At 64.3% G+C, this 15,742-nt stretch overlaps 1 protein-coding gene across 5 annotated transcripts in view; it reads right to left on the bottom strand.

Moving 5' to 3' along the window:
- Positions 1–317: 317 nt before the first annotated feature.
- LOC111149434 (tetraspanin 4) overlaps positions 318–15,742 on the bottom strand; it is a 24,757-nt gene continuing 9,332 nt past the window's right edge. For all 5 annotated transcript variants that reach the window (XM_022506504.1, XM_022506503.1, XM_022506506.1 and 2 more), the window contains 6 exons: positions 6,277–6,468; positions 4,827–4,901; positions 3,750–3,851; positions 3,479–3,610; positions 3,296–3,379; positions 318–2,534 (listed from right to left, as the gene is read on the bottom strand). In XM_022506504.1, the coding sequence (XP_022362212.1) occupies positions 2,466–2,534; positions 3,296–3,379; positions 3,479–3,610; positions 3,750–3,851; positions 4,827–4,901; positions 6,277–6,468 (654 nt within the window). In that variant the 3' untranslated portion in view covers positions 318–2,465. The remainder of the gene's footprint in view (positions 2,535–3,295; positions 3,380–3,478; positions 3,611–3,749; positions 3,852–4,826; positions 4,902–6,276; positions 6,469–15,742) is intronic.

The following is a 15,742-nucleotide window of genomic DNA, read 5'->3' as shown; positions in this document are numbered from 1 at the left end:
ACGCAGCCCTCACTGCGGCCGGGCCGGCTCTCTCCGCTCTGGACCCCCGGGCTGTGCTGAGGGGTTCAGCCTCTCACTGCCCACACCGGCCCGGTGAGCCCGGCGAGGCTGTGAGGGCTGCTGGACAGAGCCCAGCGCAGAGCAGCTGTTCCTGTCCCACGGAAGGACCCCTGTGGGCCCCTGGGTGCCAGCGGGCCGGGCGGTTGTCGGGTTCTGCCTGTAGCCAAAGACAGTGGCCCCTGCCCCCCCCAGCCCCTCAGCTAGAAGGGCTGCTGGCCCCTGCTCCCCCGCCACTGGGCTCCGTGGCCCGTGGGCTCCAAGCAGCACAGCCCCTCGGGGAGCAGGCCCATCCAGGGCCTGGTGCTGTCCACGGGGCCAGACCCGACAGACGGGCAGGCGCTGCAGGGGACTCGGGGCTTCCATGCTGCGAGTCTGGGGGCAGAGGCCATGCTCCCTGCTCTCCTGCTGTGGGACATGAACGGGAGGGCTCTGAGGGGCGGGGCCAGCCAGTGCCCTGTTGAGTGGCCCCACAGAGGAACCCCGCAGTTCTGAGGGGACGGGCCCTGCCAAGTGCCCCCATTCCCAACCCAGCAGACTTGCTGGGGGCGGGGGCAGGGCAGCCTGCGAGGGCGGATGCAGAGTCTGGGCCTGCACAGAGGGACGGGGAGGGCGTGGCGGGGGGGCGCGAAGCTGTCCTGGGAAGTCTGTGTGCGCACCTGCTGTGGGTGCGTGCGTGTGCACGTGTGTCCGCACGTGTGCCCGTCTGCTGGAGGGTCGGCATGTGGGGCCACAGCAAGAGGTTCCCCGAGTCCCCACACCAGCGCCCCTGGCAATGGGCAGGAGCAGAGGACGGAGCATCGCCTTGTCCCGGCTTCAGAGGCCTGGGCAGGAGGGGAGCCAGGAGGCCGTGGCGCCGGGGCTGGGGTGCCAGGCTCTAGTAGGTCTCAAGTCTGTTCTGGAGCTGGGGGTTAGACGGGGAGCCGGGTAGGTGATGGACACTGGGTGTGGGGGGGAAGGTGGGACCAGTAAAGGGGGTGAGAGCTGTGAGAGAGGGGTCCTGAGGTCAGACCCCAGGGGCAACCCACACGAAACAGTGAGCCTTGGAAGCAGAGCCAGCAGGTGGGGGTCTGGGCTGGAGGGCAGGGACCCTGGGCTCCAAGGCCACTGGAGGATCATGGGGGAAATTGAGTCAGGGCTAGAGTCTGAGGGTCACCTAGGAGGCTGTGAGCGGAAAGGGTCCCAGGTCTGCAAGCCGTTCCCATGGGTCCAGTGAGCTTGCACGTGGCGTGCTCGGGACCAACCGAGCGTGGCGCAGGTCTGTCTCTGGTCACACATACCAATAGGGGGGCTCTATGGACACGGGGTGGGTAGGGTCACGTGGGGACTGCTTTCCTGGGTACGCGACGTTCCTGCTGGTTTTCCAGTCGTTTGCGGCTGGCGGGTGAGAAATGGTTTAGTTCGGGGGCATTAACCACATGCGCTGACGTCACTACACTGGTTCTGGTAGTTTCCGTGGAGTGAGGACAGGTGGGGTCGGTGGGCTTGTGAGCACAGTGGCTGTCAGTCGTGTCTGTGGCTGCGGTCAGTGCTAGGTTGGGCATCCCCAGGTGGGCCTGCCACACAAGGACAGTGATACGGGGTGTTCCTGGGGGCACGGGGGGAGGGCAGCACCTTGGAGCCGGCAGGAAGGAGGGCTGGAGATGGCGGTTTGAGGGGTCGTGTGCCGCACAGCTAGTGAGGCTCCTGGAGGGTCCCATCCTTCCCCTAAGCTCCGGACCCACGGCCTTCCCCGCGCCCATTGCTCCTGTCTCCAGGGCCCCCCGCATTGATGCACCTGCCGCTTCCGCTCCCCTCCCGACAGCCCGTACAGATGAGCAGTTCCGGGGCCAAGTTCACAGAAACAGAGAGGGCCCTGGGACAGGCAAGGCCCTGCGGCTTGATGGGGAGGGAGGCACAGGGCGGTCCTGGGACACCTCTGCACCACCAGCAGATTTCCCGGGGGGTTGGGGGCTGGCCCCACGCATGTGCAGGAATCCCACCCCAGGCACTGGGCACGTCCCTGGGGGTCAGGCAGCAACAGATGCGGTGGTGGGGGGCTGTCCACACACTTTATTAAGATGCACCCAGAGCCTGCCCAGGCTCCGCTGTGGAATGTGGGTGGTGGGGCGGCAGCCCCACCTGGAGCACCAGGACCAGCGGTCAGCCCTTCACCCCCATCCCCACTCGTGAATGACCCCAGCCAGGGGGGCAGACACTGCTCGGGAGAATACACGGACATGAAATGTGCCAGAAGCCCCTCCCGCCTCCAGCACGGTGCTCACCCAGCTGGCTGAGGGTCTTGGGGGGGGGTGGGGGGGCAGGGGTGGTGCTGACTCCTGCAGCAGGAGAGGAAGGTGGGGACACGGGCATCTCCCAGTGGGCCGTGTCCTTCGGCAGCGAGGCAGGGGTGGCAGGCAGCGGGCACCCTAGGCACAGTAGGTGTCCGCCTTCACCACCTGACAGTACATGGTCATAGCGAAGGTCAGACCCAGGATCTGTGGAGACACGAGAGGGGCTGGGCAGGACTGCTCCCGGAGACCACAGGCACAGAGGGGTCCTGCCACAGACCCCACCCCACAGCTTCCTCCCTGGGTGGCCCGTACCCCACTTCCCCAGGGATGCCTCCCCCAACCCTGGCAGTTCGGGTCCCTCCCAGCCACATCCCCGAGCCTTAGCATAGGGGTCACGCTGGGGACTCCTAGGGCTCAGCCCCCAGACCTGCCTTTCAGTGTGGCTGCTGTGGTTCTGCTGGTGGCTTCAGGGCCCGTTGGCTCCGTGGCCCCCCCCTCCCTCCCCTGCACATCCTCCACGTGGGATCACCTCTGACAGTGTGTGATCTGGCTGGGACCCGCCTATCACTGCACCCCAGGAACAGGGCTGCCCGATGTCCGGGTTTGCTGACATACTGGCCTCCAGCTCCTGCAGGGTCTGACACTCTGGGCCTCCACAGGGGCCAGGAAGCCCAGCTCGGGCACCAGGCCCTGGGCTGCCCACCCTTGCTCGGCACTGGCTGGGCCGTCCCGTGACTCACCCACCACAGCTGCCAGGCTTAGGCCACAGGAACAGGCTGGCCTACCAGGCCGTGATACGTCAAAGGTCACCTCCCTGTGGAGTGGCCTCTGACCACACCTCGAACCCCACCTCTGCTCAGCCATGGGGGCTCAAGGCACCTCCACCCGGCTGCTGGTGAGCTAAGCTGTGAGGTCAGAGACGGGTGAGTCCAGGTGGCTCCTGAGGCAGGACCCGGCCAGCGTACCTGTACCAGTGCCGTGCACAGCCCAAAGATACCCACAGCCAGAAGGTTCTCCTGGAGCCACATCTTCACGGTCTCGTAACATGGCTGGAGGAAGGGTGTGCGTCACAGGGGCCTCGAGGCTGGCCCTCTTCCCCACCCCCAGTTCCCCTGGGGCCAGGATGCCTGGGGAGGGGAGAGGCTCACCGCCTTCCACCAGGTGCCAGGTGCGTGAAGGCCACAGCTCTCACTGAACTCCAGGCAGCAGGAGTCAGGCACGCGGGTGGCGTTGTAGACCTCGAACCAGTCGGTGTAGTTGGAGACCCCACAGCAGCGAAACTGTGGACAGGTGCAGGGGCTGGGATGGTTGGGGGGTGGGTGGGTGGGCTGTGTCCCCTACACGACACACCCTCATCCCCTCTGCCTACACACACACACACACACACACACACACACACACACACACACACACACTCACGTCAGTCTGGATGATGCTCCAGGCGTTGGTGAGGCCCACGTTGCCTGGGGTCCCATACAGGTGCAGACCCTTCTTTAGGTCCTGCTGGGCATACCTGTCGATCTGCAGATGCAGTGGGGTCAGCAGGACCCCCCCACAGCCAGCTCCACCTCCCCCATCCAGACCCCACAGGCACCCTGTGCCCACTGTCTCCCTCCTTGGAGTCCCCTCCTCCCAGAAGCCCCCATCCCTAGGCCCATCCCCACCCCTGGGCCCTCTGTGGTGCTGAACACCGGTTGGCACCAGAGTCTGCCACCTCAGCTGCAGGTACAGACAGACGGACACGTACAGGAACACCGACCGGTCTGTACACGCAGGTTGTGAGCACACGCGGCTCCATCCGTCCGCCAAGGGGCCCAGAAGCTACGACGCCCCAGTGGCGGCGAGCACACTGGCCCCCGCAACTCGGTTCCCCAGACCGTCCTCCAGCGAGGGAACCAGGGCTCCCGGAGGAGAGGATGATTCCAGGCCTGGGGAAGGGGAGGCCAAGCCAGGTCTGGGGGATCATCCAGCGCCAGAAAGTGCACCAACGGGAGGATGCCAGAGGGACCCAGGAGCCAAGCGAGAGCACCCGTGGGCAGAGGGAAGAGCGTGAGCAGAGGAAGGAGCAGGTGCAGGGCACAACCGGGCAGGAAGCACACGGCCACAAGCCAGCAGTAAGTAAATAGGTGGTTAAGGACCTGGGGACGGGGGATTCTCCCTGCCTGGCAGACACGCAGTCCAGGACAGCAGGAGCTCAGCACAGCCATACCACAGCACTGCTCCCCTGTCCCCCACTTCCTGGAGGGCCAGAAACCTCCCCAAGCCTCCAGGCCACTGGCGTCCCCCTCCAGGCCCAGCCTCTGGTGGCTGCGGTTAAAGCCACGTCCCCCAGTGCGTGGATGGCAGGGCTTTTGTCCACCCACACCAAGTGTGGGGCTTGTGACTGCCATTCCCAGCCCTGCCCGCACCCTTGTCACCCACAGTGCTGTGGCCCTAGCTGGCTGGTGAGCTCAGAGCCCCCACCCCCGAAGCTGGGGAGGGCAAGGGTGGGCGAACCTTGTCAGTGTAGGCGAAGAACAAGATGGTGATGGTGGCCTCCAGCAGGAACACCAGCAGCAGCAGCACGAAGAACTGCACAGGGGACCCGGCCTTGGTGACTTGGCCGCCTGGCCCCTAGCTGCCCCCCTGGCCCGTGCAGCCTCCCAAGGGTGGGGCCGCAAATGCAGACAGACACCCCGCTGCTACAGGAACCTCCCCCACAGGTGTCCATTCCCCGGAGACCAGCAGCCCCCCCTCCTACTGCCCCACCTCCCTGGGGCTCCTGCCCTCTCTGGAGCGAGGGCTCTTCTCTTGCTCAACCAACCTCGGAAGCACAAGTCTCACCCCTGCCAGCACACATGTGTGCTTTGTGCCTGTGTCCCTGTGGTGGGCAGGGAGAAGGTCAGACCACAAAGACCCTGAACCATGCCAGTTACAGCCGTCAGAGCAGCCAGGGGTGGTCAACACCCCCTCAGGAAAGACCAAGGTGAGGCGACAGCCACCAGGAGCCTGCAAAGCCCCACCTGACCGCACAAACCTTGCCTGCTGGGTGGCAGTCATCCCCACCCCCCACCGTCTGGTGAGCACCCCAGAGCCACAGGCCAGCGGGGCAGCAGAGACCGCCTGCGTCCACCCTGCCTTTCCTGCAGCAAGGGGACGGGCTGGGGGAAGCAAGCCCTGTCCTCCCCCGGGATCCCCGATCTGGCCTTCCCTCAGTGCAGGCCCAGGACTCAGGGCCCACAGTGCCCCCAGCAGGCCCCGCACTCTGGACTTCAGGTCACCCTGCAGGGAAGGCTGGGGTTGGGCCCCCCACGCACACCACAGCTTCCTGCCCCGGGGCAGCTGGCGACTCAGCCACACCCCCACCCTCTGCTCCAAGGGATCAGAGCCCCAGGCCCTGACGGGAGCTTGTGGAACCAGCTGAACACCCGGGACAACTGCACAGATTGGGGGACAGGCCCTCCGAGGCCCCACCCTGGGCAAGGGCTCGGCTGACGAGATCAAGCTGCAGGAGGCCTTGCCGGACATGCTAATCCGTGAGGAGCCTGACCCCTCTCCTCCCCGGTTTAATGCTCCTGAAGATGGGGAACCACAGCCTGCCTGTGAATCGGTCTCCACTGCACAGGAGGGGACTGCGAGCCTCTCAGCAGAGGGTCCTGGGACAGGAGCTGGGCAGGGGCTCCCAGGAAGGGTGGTCTCAGAGCAAACAGACCCTATATAGGCTGGAGGGGGCCCCGCCTGGCACTCCTGGGCACATGGAGGTGGTCTCCGTCCTGTCCGGGGAGGCTTCCACTAAACCCTGACCGAGCAGCCCCCCCCAGCAACCAACCCTCACCCCGACCCCAACCCCAGCAAGGTCCCCAGGGGCTGCCATAGGCCATGGCTGTGACCTGTTCCGGTCCTGCGGAGTCAGCACAGGTAGGGAGCAGGGGCCCAGAGACGGAGCCTGCGTGCGGGGGGCACTCACAGTGAGCAAGAGGCACTTGTTCTCCTTGATGGCCCCGATGCAGCCCACGAAGCCGATGGCCATGATGAAGGTGCCGGTAACGATAAGCAGGTTGGCGGCCGACAGGGACGGGAAGGAGGAGGACAGGGTGGCGAAGTTCCCCTGGGTGGCAGCCAGCCAGATGCCGACACCAAGGATGCCACAGCCTCCCAGCTGGAACCGCCGGGGGGAAAAGAGGGCTGTGAACCCACCATCCACACACCCCAGGGCAGGCTGCACCAGACCCCAGTGGTCACCCAGAGTGGCATCCCACAGGCCCACCCTGCTGACCTTCAGCCCTCCCAGCCTTGTCCCAGCACCCAGCCGGTTCCCCCACAGTCACAGTAATGGGGACTCCAAGGTCCGCCACCTCTGGCAGTGGGGAGCAGATGGTCTGAGGACACTCTCCATTCATGTCACAAGTGGGGTGCCTGTCCCAGGGACACAGTGAAGCAGCCTGGGCAAGGGGCCCTAGGGCCCCCCAAACACCACCCCTCTAGGAAGCATCCCCCTCTCCCCCAGGTCCTGGCCTGCACCTACCCCACAGCCTCTCTGGACCTGAGCAGTCAGGGAGATGACCCCTGGAGACCCTGCTGGACCACACACTCCCCTCTTCCTAAAACCACCTCCCAGTGGGTGGCCATAATCCCAATGGGCCCCCCTGGCATCCCCAGCTGTCCTCTTCTAAGTGCAAGGCCCAGATCACGCACCAGGCCCCGGCATGGACACCAGCACAGGATGGAGCAGAGAACCCCATCCCTGGCCCTCACTGCCCCTCCCTTTCAACCACTGGGACTGTTACTGAATTTCATAGTCGCTCCTTATTACAAACACAATTGAAGGGACACCTGGGGGGCTCAGTGGGATAAGCATCTGCCTTAGGCTCAGGTCATGATCACAGGCTCCTGGGATCCAGCCCTGCATTGGGCTCTCTGCTCTGTGAGAAGCCTGCTTCGCCCTCGCCCACTCCCCCTGCTTGTGTTCCCTCTCACTGCCTCTCTGTCAGATTAAATAAATAAAATCTTTAAAAAAAAAAAAAAAAACATTGAAATGAGAGGAAGAAGGGGGAGAAAGCAAAGTGGTAAAGAACCCAGAGTGGGCCCTCGGCCTCTCCTGGTGACGGGGACACCCAGCCTTGGGGGAGCAGGGGTGCGCCAGGGCTCTGGGTGATCTCAGAAACAAAGAGGAGACTGTTTTCCAGGTAAGCCCCATGAACACTGACCAGCTCCTGGTTCCCCAAAACCTGGGCTTCAGTGAGACCACTTGGTGGCTAATGCCTGCTGGGCTCTGGGGAAAGCCAGGCGGCCCTGCCTGGGGACCCCTCCCCACTCCTCAACATCTGGCGGGGCCCCCAGGGCCCCCTGGGCACGACCCCCAGTCCTTGGAGCGATCCCCCTGCATGCCCAGGACAGGCTAGCTCACAGACTCCAGGGTATACCGCAGCCGCCCAGGACCACAAGCCCTGCCTCACCCCACAAAAGATTCCTGAGCCTAGAAGGCCAGACTCCCACCCGATTTCCCAGACCAGGGAACTGAGGCTGGGAAGTGAGCCTCCCACCCAGTGAGTCAGAGGCAGAGCCAAGGGGAGCCAGGGCCATCCACACACAACGACTCCCCAGCAACTGGATGGGCTCCCCAAGCCCAGCAGGGACCCCATGACTCTGCAGGCTCCACCGGCTCTGAGGCCCCTGCCCAAGGAGGCCTCACCTTCCCATGTGCACATCCTCGCCCCTTCCCCCATCACCAGGTCAGCCTGGCCCTGGGGTGGCGGCGGGGCACTGCTCCGTTGTCCAGGAGTCTCTGGGGAGTGTGCACGCCGTGCACTCAGCCAGGCGGGCAGGAGACTGCAATTGTGGGGGTGGGGAGCATGCAGCTCTCAGACCAAGAGCAGGGGCCACGGCTCCCTGGGTGTGGGCATCTGGGATCCCTCTGGGCCTTGCCAAGGGCTGAATGGGGCAGGAGAGCCCCCGGCTGACATGCCCCACCACCATCCAGTGTGGGGGTCCAGACAGCCCAGGGTGAACATGAGGGTCCTCTCTGGCCTCCCACCCTGCTTTGCACCTTCCACAAAAGCAAGAACTTCAGTCTAAAAGTTCTAAACAATACCTCTGCTGAATGCTGCTGGCTCAGGGCAGGGTCCTGGAAGCTGGGGTTGTCCTGCCTATTTGAGGCCCCTCCCCAGAGTAGGCTGGGGTCTGCAGCTCAGGCAAGGCGCAGGGAGGGGGCAGGGTACCAGTTTTGGGGGAGCCTGGTGTAGAGCCTGACCTGCCCCTGGCACTGACCACATGGCCCTGGAGGTCCCCAGAGGGCCCACGATGGACAGTGACAGAGCCTCTGCCAGTGGCCTCCTGAGAGGTGGTCAGTGGTGCAGTGATCAAACTCAGGGCCGTGACCAGGGGCCAGGAGGCCGGGGTGGGGGGGCTGCCCAGACGAGGTGGGAGCACAGTGGGGGGACCCACCCAGAGGAGGGGCTCAGACTGCCTCGGTGCCCTCGGTGGGCACCAGTGCAAGAAGAGAGCTGCCCTGTGTTGGGGGGACACAGACAGGAGAGGTCTTCACTGCAGATCTGGGCGTGGGCACCGCCCCAGGGCAGTCCTGGAGGTGTGGGTGCGCCTGCAGGGATGGAGCGGTGCTGGCACTGTCCAAGGTGCTGACCCCCGGCGAGGCCGCCCAGGGGACACCCAGAGCTTCTGGGCACCCCACACCTGCCTGTGCGAGGCACCGCTCAGCACCATGGCGCACAGGAGGCTGGGACAGGCTCCGGCTCATTCGATCCTCCCACCCAACCTACAGATGAGAAATGGAACCGAGGGGTTTTCTGGAGCTATGCCCCTCCCCCATGCCTGCAGGGACACCCAGCACCATGTCCCTACAGCGTACCCACTGCCTCCAGGATCTCCAAAACCCCAAGGCAAGGTTGAAGCTGGGGTTGCCCAGTCGGGTGCTGTGCACAGAAGGGACACTGTGGCTGGGGAGCAGGGAGGGAACCAGGTCAGGGCGGGTATGAATGTGGGCCACCTCCCCATGAAGCAGGACACAGTAACCGGCCACCATGCCCAGGCCTCATGCCAGTTTGTCCCCCACTGAACCATGCAGCCCCCACTCTGAGCACGTCATGTCTCTGGGCTGAGCCCCCAGGAGTGGGGCCTCAGTGGGGGGCGGGGGAGGACCGCCTCCTGCGGCAGGTCCCTGAGCAGAGGAATTACCCCTTCTTTACAACCCCAAGTGCCCGCCTTCAAGGACGTCGGCAGACGGCTCCAGTCAGCAGGAAAATGAGCCCGTCTGAGCTCCCTTGCCCCATGGGGACACATAGAAGGACAAGGGGAGGACACGGGGAGCAGAGCAGCTGTGGGGGTGGGGACTGGCCCAGGTCTCTGTGGAACCCAGGAGGGAACTCCTCACCCCCAGCAGCAGGAGAAATGGATTTCCATAATTAAGTCTACACAACGTCCCACCTCCACCCTGAGATGGCAGGAGAGACCCACACTGTGACACACGCACCCCTCACTGCCACCACGTCACACGCCCCACTGCCACGGGTGCCCCCACCATCAGTGTCACACACCACGTCACATGCCGTGCTGCCGCAGGCGCCCCTCACCGTCGGTGGCAGACACAGGCTTGTGTCACAGATGTGCTGCCCTGTGGCCTGCCGTGGCCACAAGCCCCAAGGCCCTCTGTGTTCAAGCACGTTTGCCCAAACCAGTCGCTAAACACTCAGACACGTACACTAACAAAACGCACATGCAGTTACTAAAACTAGCTATAACTTTGAAAATGTTTCTGTGCATGCAGCTTTTAAAACATTTTGGCAGGAAAATTACAGCCTCCAAGTGCAGGAAAAAACAAAGCCCGTTAGACTCAGACAGAGAACATCAAACACAGGGTAAGTGGGGCTGAGGTCCCTGGGAGGCTGGGACCCCACCCGAACCCCATGGACGTCCAGCCCCGCTCTCCCATGGTTTGGGGCACTGGCTGGGCTCCCCTCCCCAGCCACGCAAAAGCCCATGACAGCTTGAGAGGGGGGCCCAGGCCTCCTTTTGGGTCCCCCACCCATGCCCTCCCGTCGCTGAGGCCTCCCTGACTCCCTCCCGTGCACCTGGAGCCTCATCTCCTGCCCTCACCTGTCACCAGCTCCAGGCCACCGCCTGGCTTGTGCTCCCCCTCCTTCCTGCTGTCCCCCGTCCTTCCTGCAGTCCCCCCTCCTTCCTGCTGTCCCCCCTCCTTCCTGCTGTCCCCCCTCTTGCATTTTTCATTCTGGCCTAGGGCTGGGTGAAAGGACCACAAGTCTGAGATGCCAACCCCCACACCCAGGCCCGGGCAGGGGCAGGTGTCAGGTGGCCCTCTGCCACGGTCCCTCCGGCCCACAGACGGCAGGACAGCAGACGGCAGGACAGCTGGCTATGTTCTTGGAACACGGCAGAGGGCCAGGTGCCCGCAGGGGCCCAGCCTGTGCCCAGAAGCCCCTCTCCTGGCAGCCAGCACAGCCTTGGGGCACGGCAAGGTGGTTCGCCCCTCCCAGCCAAGAAGAACCATGAGGGGGCCCCATCCGTACAAGTTAGGAACTGCGGGATGCGCCACCGAGCCAGAACCCAGGTGTGCAGCTGCCCCAAGGCAGGAGTCAGGAAGACTGAGCCAAGGGGCTCGAGGTAGGTACCTCTGTGCTGACACTGGATATTGTCACCTGGTGGCTACTCGTCCGGCCCTTCACTGGAAAACTACACAACAGGCCGCCGCTCCTATGGGTCAGCAGGCCCCTGCGCCGTCCTCAGCCCCAAGGCGCAGACACAAGGAGAGCAGCCCCACTGACTGAGGGCCCTGACGCCAGCGTCCCCGGAGGAGGGGTTGGGCAGGGGAACAGAACAGCCCCGGCCAGCAGCTTCAGGAAGGTCACGTCTACCCTCCAGGGCAAGGAGGGGCTCACCGGACCACAAGGGGCATTGAGGACACAGGTAAGAACCCCAAACAATGCCCAGCCGGCTCAGCCAGTGGAGCATGTGACGCTGATCTCAGGGCTATGAGTTCGAGCCCCACGCTGGGAGTAGAGACGACTTAAAAAGAAGACTTTTATAAATGGGGGGGGAGGGGCACCCAGGTGGCTCAGTTGGTTGAGCAACTGCCTTCGGCTCAGGTCATGATCCTGGAGTCCCAGGATCGAGTCCCGAATCAGGTTCCCTGATCGGTGGGGACCCTACTTCGCCTTCTGACTCTCCCCCATCTCATGCTGTCTCTCTCACTCTCCCTCTTTCAAATAAATAAATAAATAAAATCTTTCTTAAAAAAATAATAACAATAAAGGGGGGGCACCTGGGTTCAGTTGGTTGAGCCCAACTCTTGCTCTCAGCTCATGTCTGGATCTCAGGGTCATGAGTTCCAGCCCCCCCCCCCCATCAGGCTCCACACAAAAACCTGGCCAGCACTGCTGGGGGAGGAGAGGGAGAGGCCATGGCCGGGTCCTCCGGGCAGCCAGAAGGGAGAAGGAGCCCCCTACCACAGGCAGAAGGCCGGGTCTGGGGCCGCAGCTGGGACGCGGACCGCCTGGCTTCCAAGGCCCCTCCGGCCCTTCAGCGCTGTGGCCACATCCCTCTGCCCCAGACAGAGTCCTACACATGTCTGCTTGAGATCCAGAAGGATCTCTCCAGACAGGTCTGGACGACCTACCTCTCCCCTTGCCCTCCCTTCCAACAGCCCAGACTCCACAAAACCCACTGGGGTCATGGGGGGTGGGGCAGGAGACAGTCCCGACAACCACCCAGGGTAGAGCCAGAGCCTCTGGGCCCCTAACAGACCGCCACCACCCCCAACCTATCAGAGAGGTACCGACCTGGCCGCAGACATGCACACCTGGTTCGGGCATCGGCGCCGCTGCTCCAAAATTCAGAAACGGGCTGTGTCTGCGGACAGCATGGCTGCCTGCCGCAGAGCTGGACCCAGAGACCCAGACTGCCACCGCAGAGCAGAAGGACATCCCCAAGCCCCAGAAGCCCCCTCCGCCCCGTCGGCCGGAGGCCGGTCCCGAGGAGGAGAGCTTTCTGAGCCTTGACTAGGCCAGCCAAGCACCCCAACCCCAGGACCTGCTCCCCAGGGCCCTGCAGACCCGATCCCATCACAGAATCCGCCTGCCCTCACCCCCCACCCCTTCTTGTGGGCAGCAGAAACCCCCCGCCTCACCCCGTCGCAGAAAGCAGCCGCAGCCGGGACATGGGGACCTGCCCAGCACCATCAGGAGGCCATGGCCAAGAGGAGCCACAAGGTCTGAGACGCTCACAAGCCCCTGCCCTGGGACCTCCCAGCTGCAGGGAGGACTTGGGGGAGGTAACGGATCCCAGCCCTACAGGCCCTCTGCCACCAGGTGTCCCCTCCCCCACCAGTCTCAGGGGCCTTGCCCAAGGGCCAGTGACAGCAGGCCAGGCTGCCCACTTGGACGTCATCTGCAGCCCATCACCTGGGGCGCAGATGGGGCAAGGGAGACCCCGAGGAGGTGGCACTTACCCAGAGTCCTATGGTGGCCTGGGCAGCAGGAAAAGGCAAGCACGGCTCCAACCCCCACCCCAGCCATGCAGAAGGGACCCTGCCCACAGGCGCAGAGAGAGGCAGAGTGGGGAGCAGCCCAGAGGTGGGAAGGGGGCCGGGAGGGACACCTGCCAGGGAAGCAGCAGGAAGGCAGGCCCTCAGCTTGGCTGATCTGAATCTGGGAGAAGCTGGGCACCTGCCCAGAGGAGACACACAAGCACCCTGGCCCTGCTGGGCTCAGACCCTCCTCTGCCCAGGTGCCCCCCACACCTGGACCACTTGGGGCACGGAGACTGCCCCTGGGGAAGCCCTGAGCAGTCTGCCCCAGAGCAGGGGAGTCTGGAAGGGCACCTCCTCCCCCTCTCCCCACCCTGGGCCTCCACCTCCCCCTCTGTCACTGTAGGGACCCGAACAGCCCCAAACCCTCACCCTGCGCCCAGCACCCCACCTGCTCCCGCGTACTGAACAGGGCCCTCTTTGCCAGGATGGGGCTCCCGGGAGACACCCCTGCCCCCATCGTGGGGACCCTGGCCCTAAGGTGCCCGATACATATGCAGGCCTCTGAGGAGGGCCATTGTGTCCCTGCTGGAGCAGTCTGCTGCCAGCAAGGGCCCCACCTGCTACGGGAAGGCCGGAGAGCGTCTGGGGGTCAGTTGGCTCTGAACTCTGAGGGGCCCCCATCACCAGCGCCTCTGCCCCTCTCCTCCTCCGGGGGGTGCCGGTTTCCTCCAGCTCCCCCGGCTCAGGTCACCCCTGCTGCAGCACTGGAGACAAGAGGCAGGCCTGCTTCCTTCGCCGAGAGGAGCCTGTGATCTAACCCGTCCACACAGGACTGGGCGGCTGCGGCCCAGGACAGCGAGGTGATGACTCTTGCCTGCCCGACAAGGACCTGCGGCTGGAACCTTCAGTCCTGCCCAACCCCGCAGGCGCCCCCCAGGAAAACCCGTCGAATGGGGCACCTGAATCAGAGTCAATTATCGGCTAAGCCCTCCCCCTTTCCTGCCCCTCCAGGCCGAGTCAGGAACGGCCAGGGCCACCCGATGGCCTGGGGAGCAGGTGGGATGTGGACAGCAAAGCTGGAGAAAGCAGACGTGCAGATGCCTCAAGGGGTCAGTGTGGCGGCCCTGTGGGATTCTACTTTCAGCAGTATCAAGGCCCTGAGGGAAAGGGGTGTCTGGCGGGGCTTGGACAGGAGAGCCAAGACGAGGATGAGCCAAACTTAGAGAAGTCATTGCACCTTGACCTCTAAACAGGTATGAGGGATGGTGCCTTAGGGGCTCCTCACCTTCCTGTTCTCCTCCCCCCATCTGCACCTGCAGCCTGGACTCCTGCCCCCCCCCCCACCAGGGCCCTGGGCACCCACTCCCTCTGGGAGCCACACCCAGGACAGGCATGGCTGCCCCTTCAGACACAATTCCCCCCCACCCCAGCCGCAGATGATGACCTCCCCCCTGGCCTGGCCCTGTAGGGCGGGGGTCAGAGGGACTGACACAAGTGAGTGTCTTGAGGTCCAGCCCTCAGGGACTTTCCACCCACAACCGCGGCCCTGACCCTACAGTTAGCTCCAGGGGAGACTAAGGCATGACACTCAGAGGTCTCCCAGTGACAGTGGGAAATGGGCTGGGGGGCCAGCACCCTCAGGTAGCAAAGAAGCTGAGGCCCAGGGAAGGGTGCTGTAGCCTCTGTCCCCGCCACCCGCAGGCTCACCGGCACAGGGACTCAGCCCCCTGACCATTCGCACCACGCCTCACGAGTGCTTCCCACGGGCTGTGGGCAGGCCCCGATGCCCTCTCTGACCTCCGGGTCTCAGATCCCGGCTGGGCACCACGCTGGGGCAGGGACAGGCCCAGGTCAGCAGCAGGGGGCCAGCTGGCTTTGCAGGGATGCAGAATTGTGGAATAAAAGGGAAATGGACTGTCCTGCCCAGGAGGGGATCCCAAAGGGGTTTCTGACCCACCGCAGACACTGGCAGAGCGTGTCTGTCCTGCCGCTGGTCGGCTGCTCCTCAGGCTTCACAAGGCAAAGACAGCTCAGCCTGGGGACCCGTGCAGGGGGTGGCTGGGCCCTGGAGGGGGCCCCTCTCCCTCTGCCTGCAGGCAGCTCCCCAGATCACTGAGGAGGGCAGACAAGGGAAGAGGCAAGTCTTGCCCACCTCCTGGGACCTGACTCTCCTGCACACCCACCGCCCCCCACCACCCCAGGATCTGTGACAACCACCACTGTCAGGTGAGGTCACCCACAGTGACATGCCGACTCTGCCAACCGCTCGGTACCCATCACACTGGCACCCACTGCATCTCATCGACATCCCCCACCAAGAGAAGATGCTCACCCCAGTCCCGGGCCTAGGGCCCAGCTGCCACCCACCCCTGCTGCTGGCTCCTGGCCTCACAGTGCTTCGCTCCGGGCCGGGGCCTCACCCCTGCCAAGAGTCTCTTGTGGAGAACAAACTCTTAGGGTGACCGCCTCTGGAAGCAGGCACCTGGGCCAGGAGCCCCCTTGGGTCACACCGCAGGGCAGCCCAGGCGGGCTGCCCCTCCGGGGGACCCCTGACTCCAACCACCACAAGCTGGGAAGAGAAAAGCACAGCCTGAGAAGGGAGGAAGGGGCAGAAGGGGGACCCCGGTTTCTGGGCATCTGGCCTGAAGATGAGCGTGCAAAGCTCAGCCTCCTCCTGGGGGTCCAGAGCCTGGGTCACACCCCCTTACTCTTTACTCTGGAAGGAGGAGGGAGTGACCTTGGCATCCTCTCTCCCCCCAGCCTCCCCCAGCCCAGCAGGAGAAGCCCAGCCCAGCCAGGCCTGTTCCAACCTGCTCAGGTGAGACAAGGCCACAGGAGGGCCTGCTGTGCCTCTGGAGTTATGGGAGCACCCCCACCCCACCCCAACACACACACACACACACACACACACACACACACACACACACACACACAC

This window comes from Enhydra lutris, unplaced genomic scaffold (assembly GCF_002288905.1).
Source record: "Enhydra lutris kenyoni isolate GAN:26980312 unplaced genomic scaffold, ASM228890v2 scaffoldscaffold22, whole genome shotgun sequence".
NCBI lineage: Eukaryota > Metazoa > Chordata > Mammalia > Carnivora > Mustelidae > Enhydra > Enhydra lutris.
This window is presented reverse-complemented; position numbering and strand designations above follow the sequence as displayed.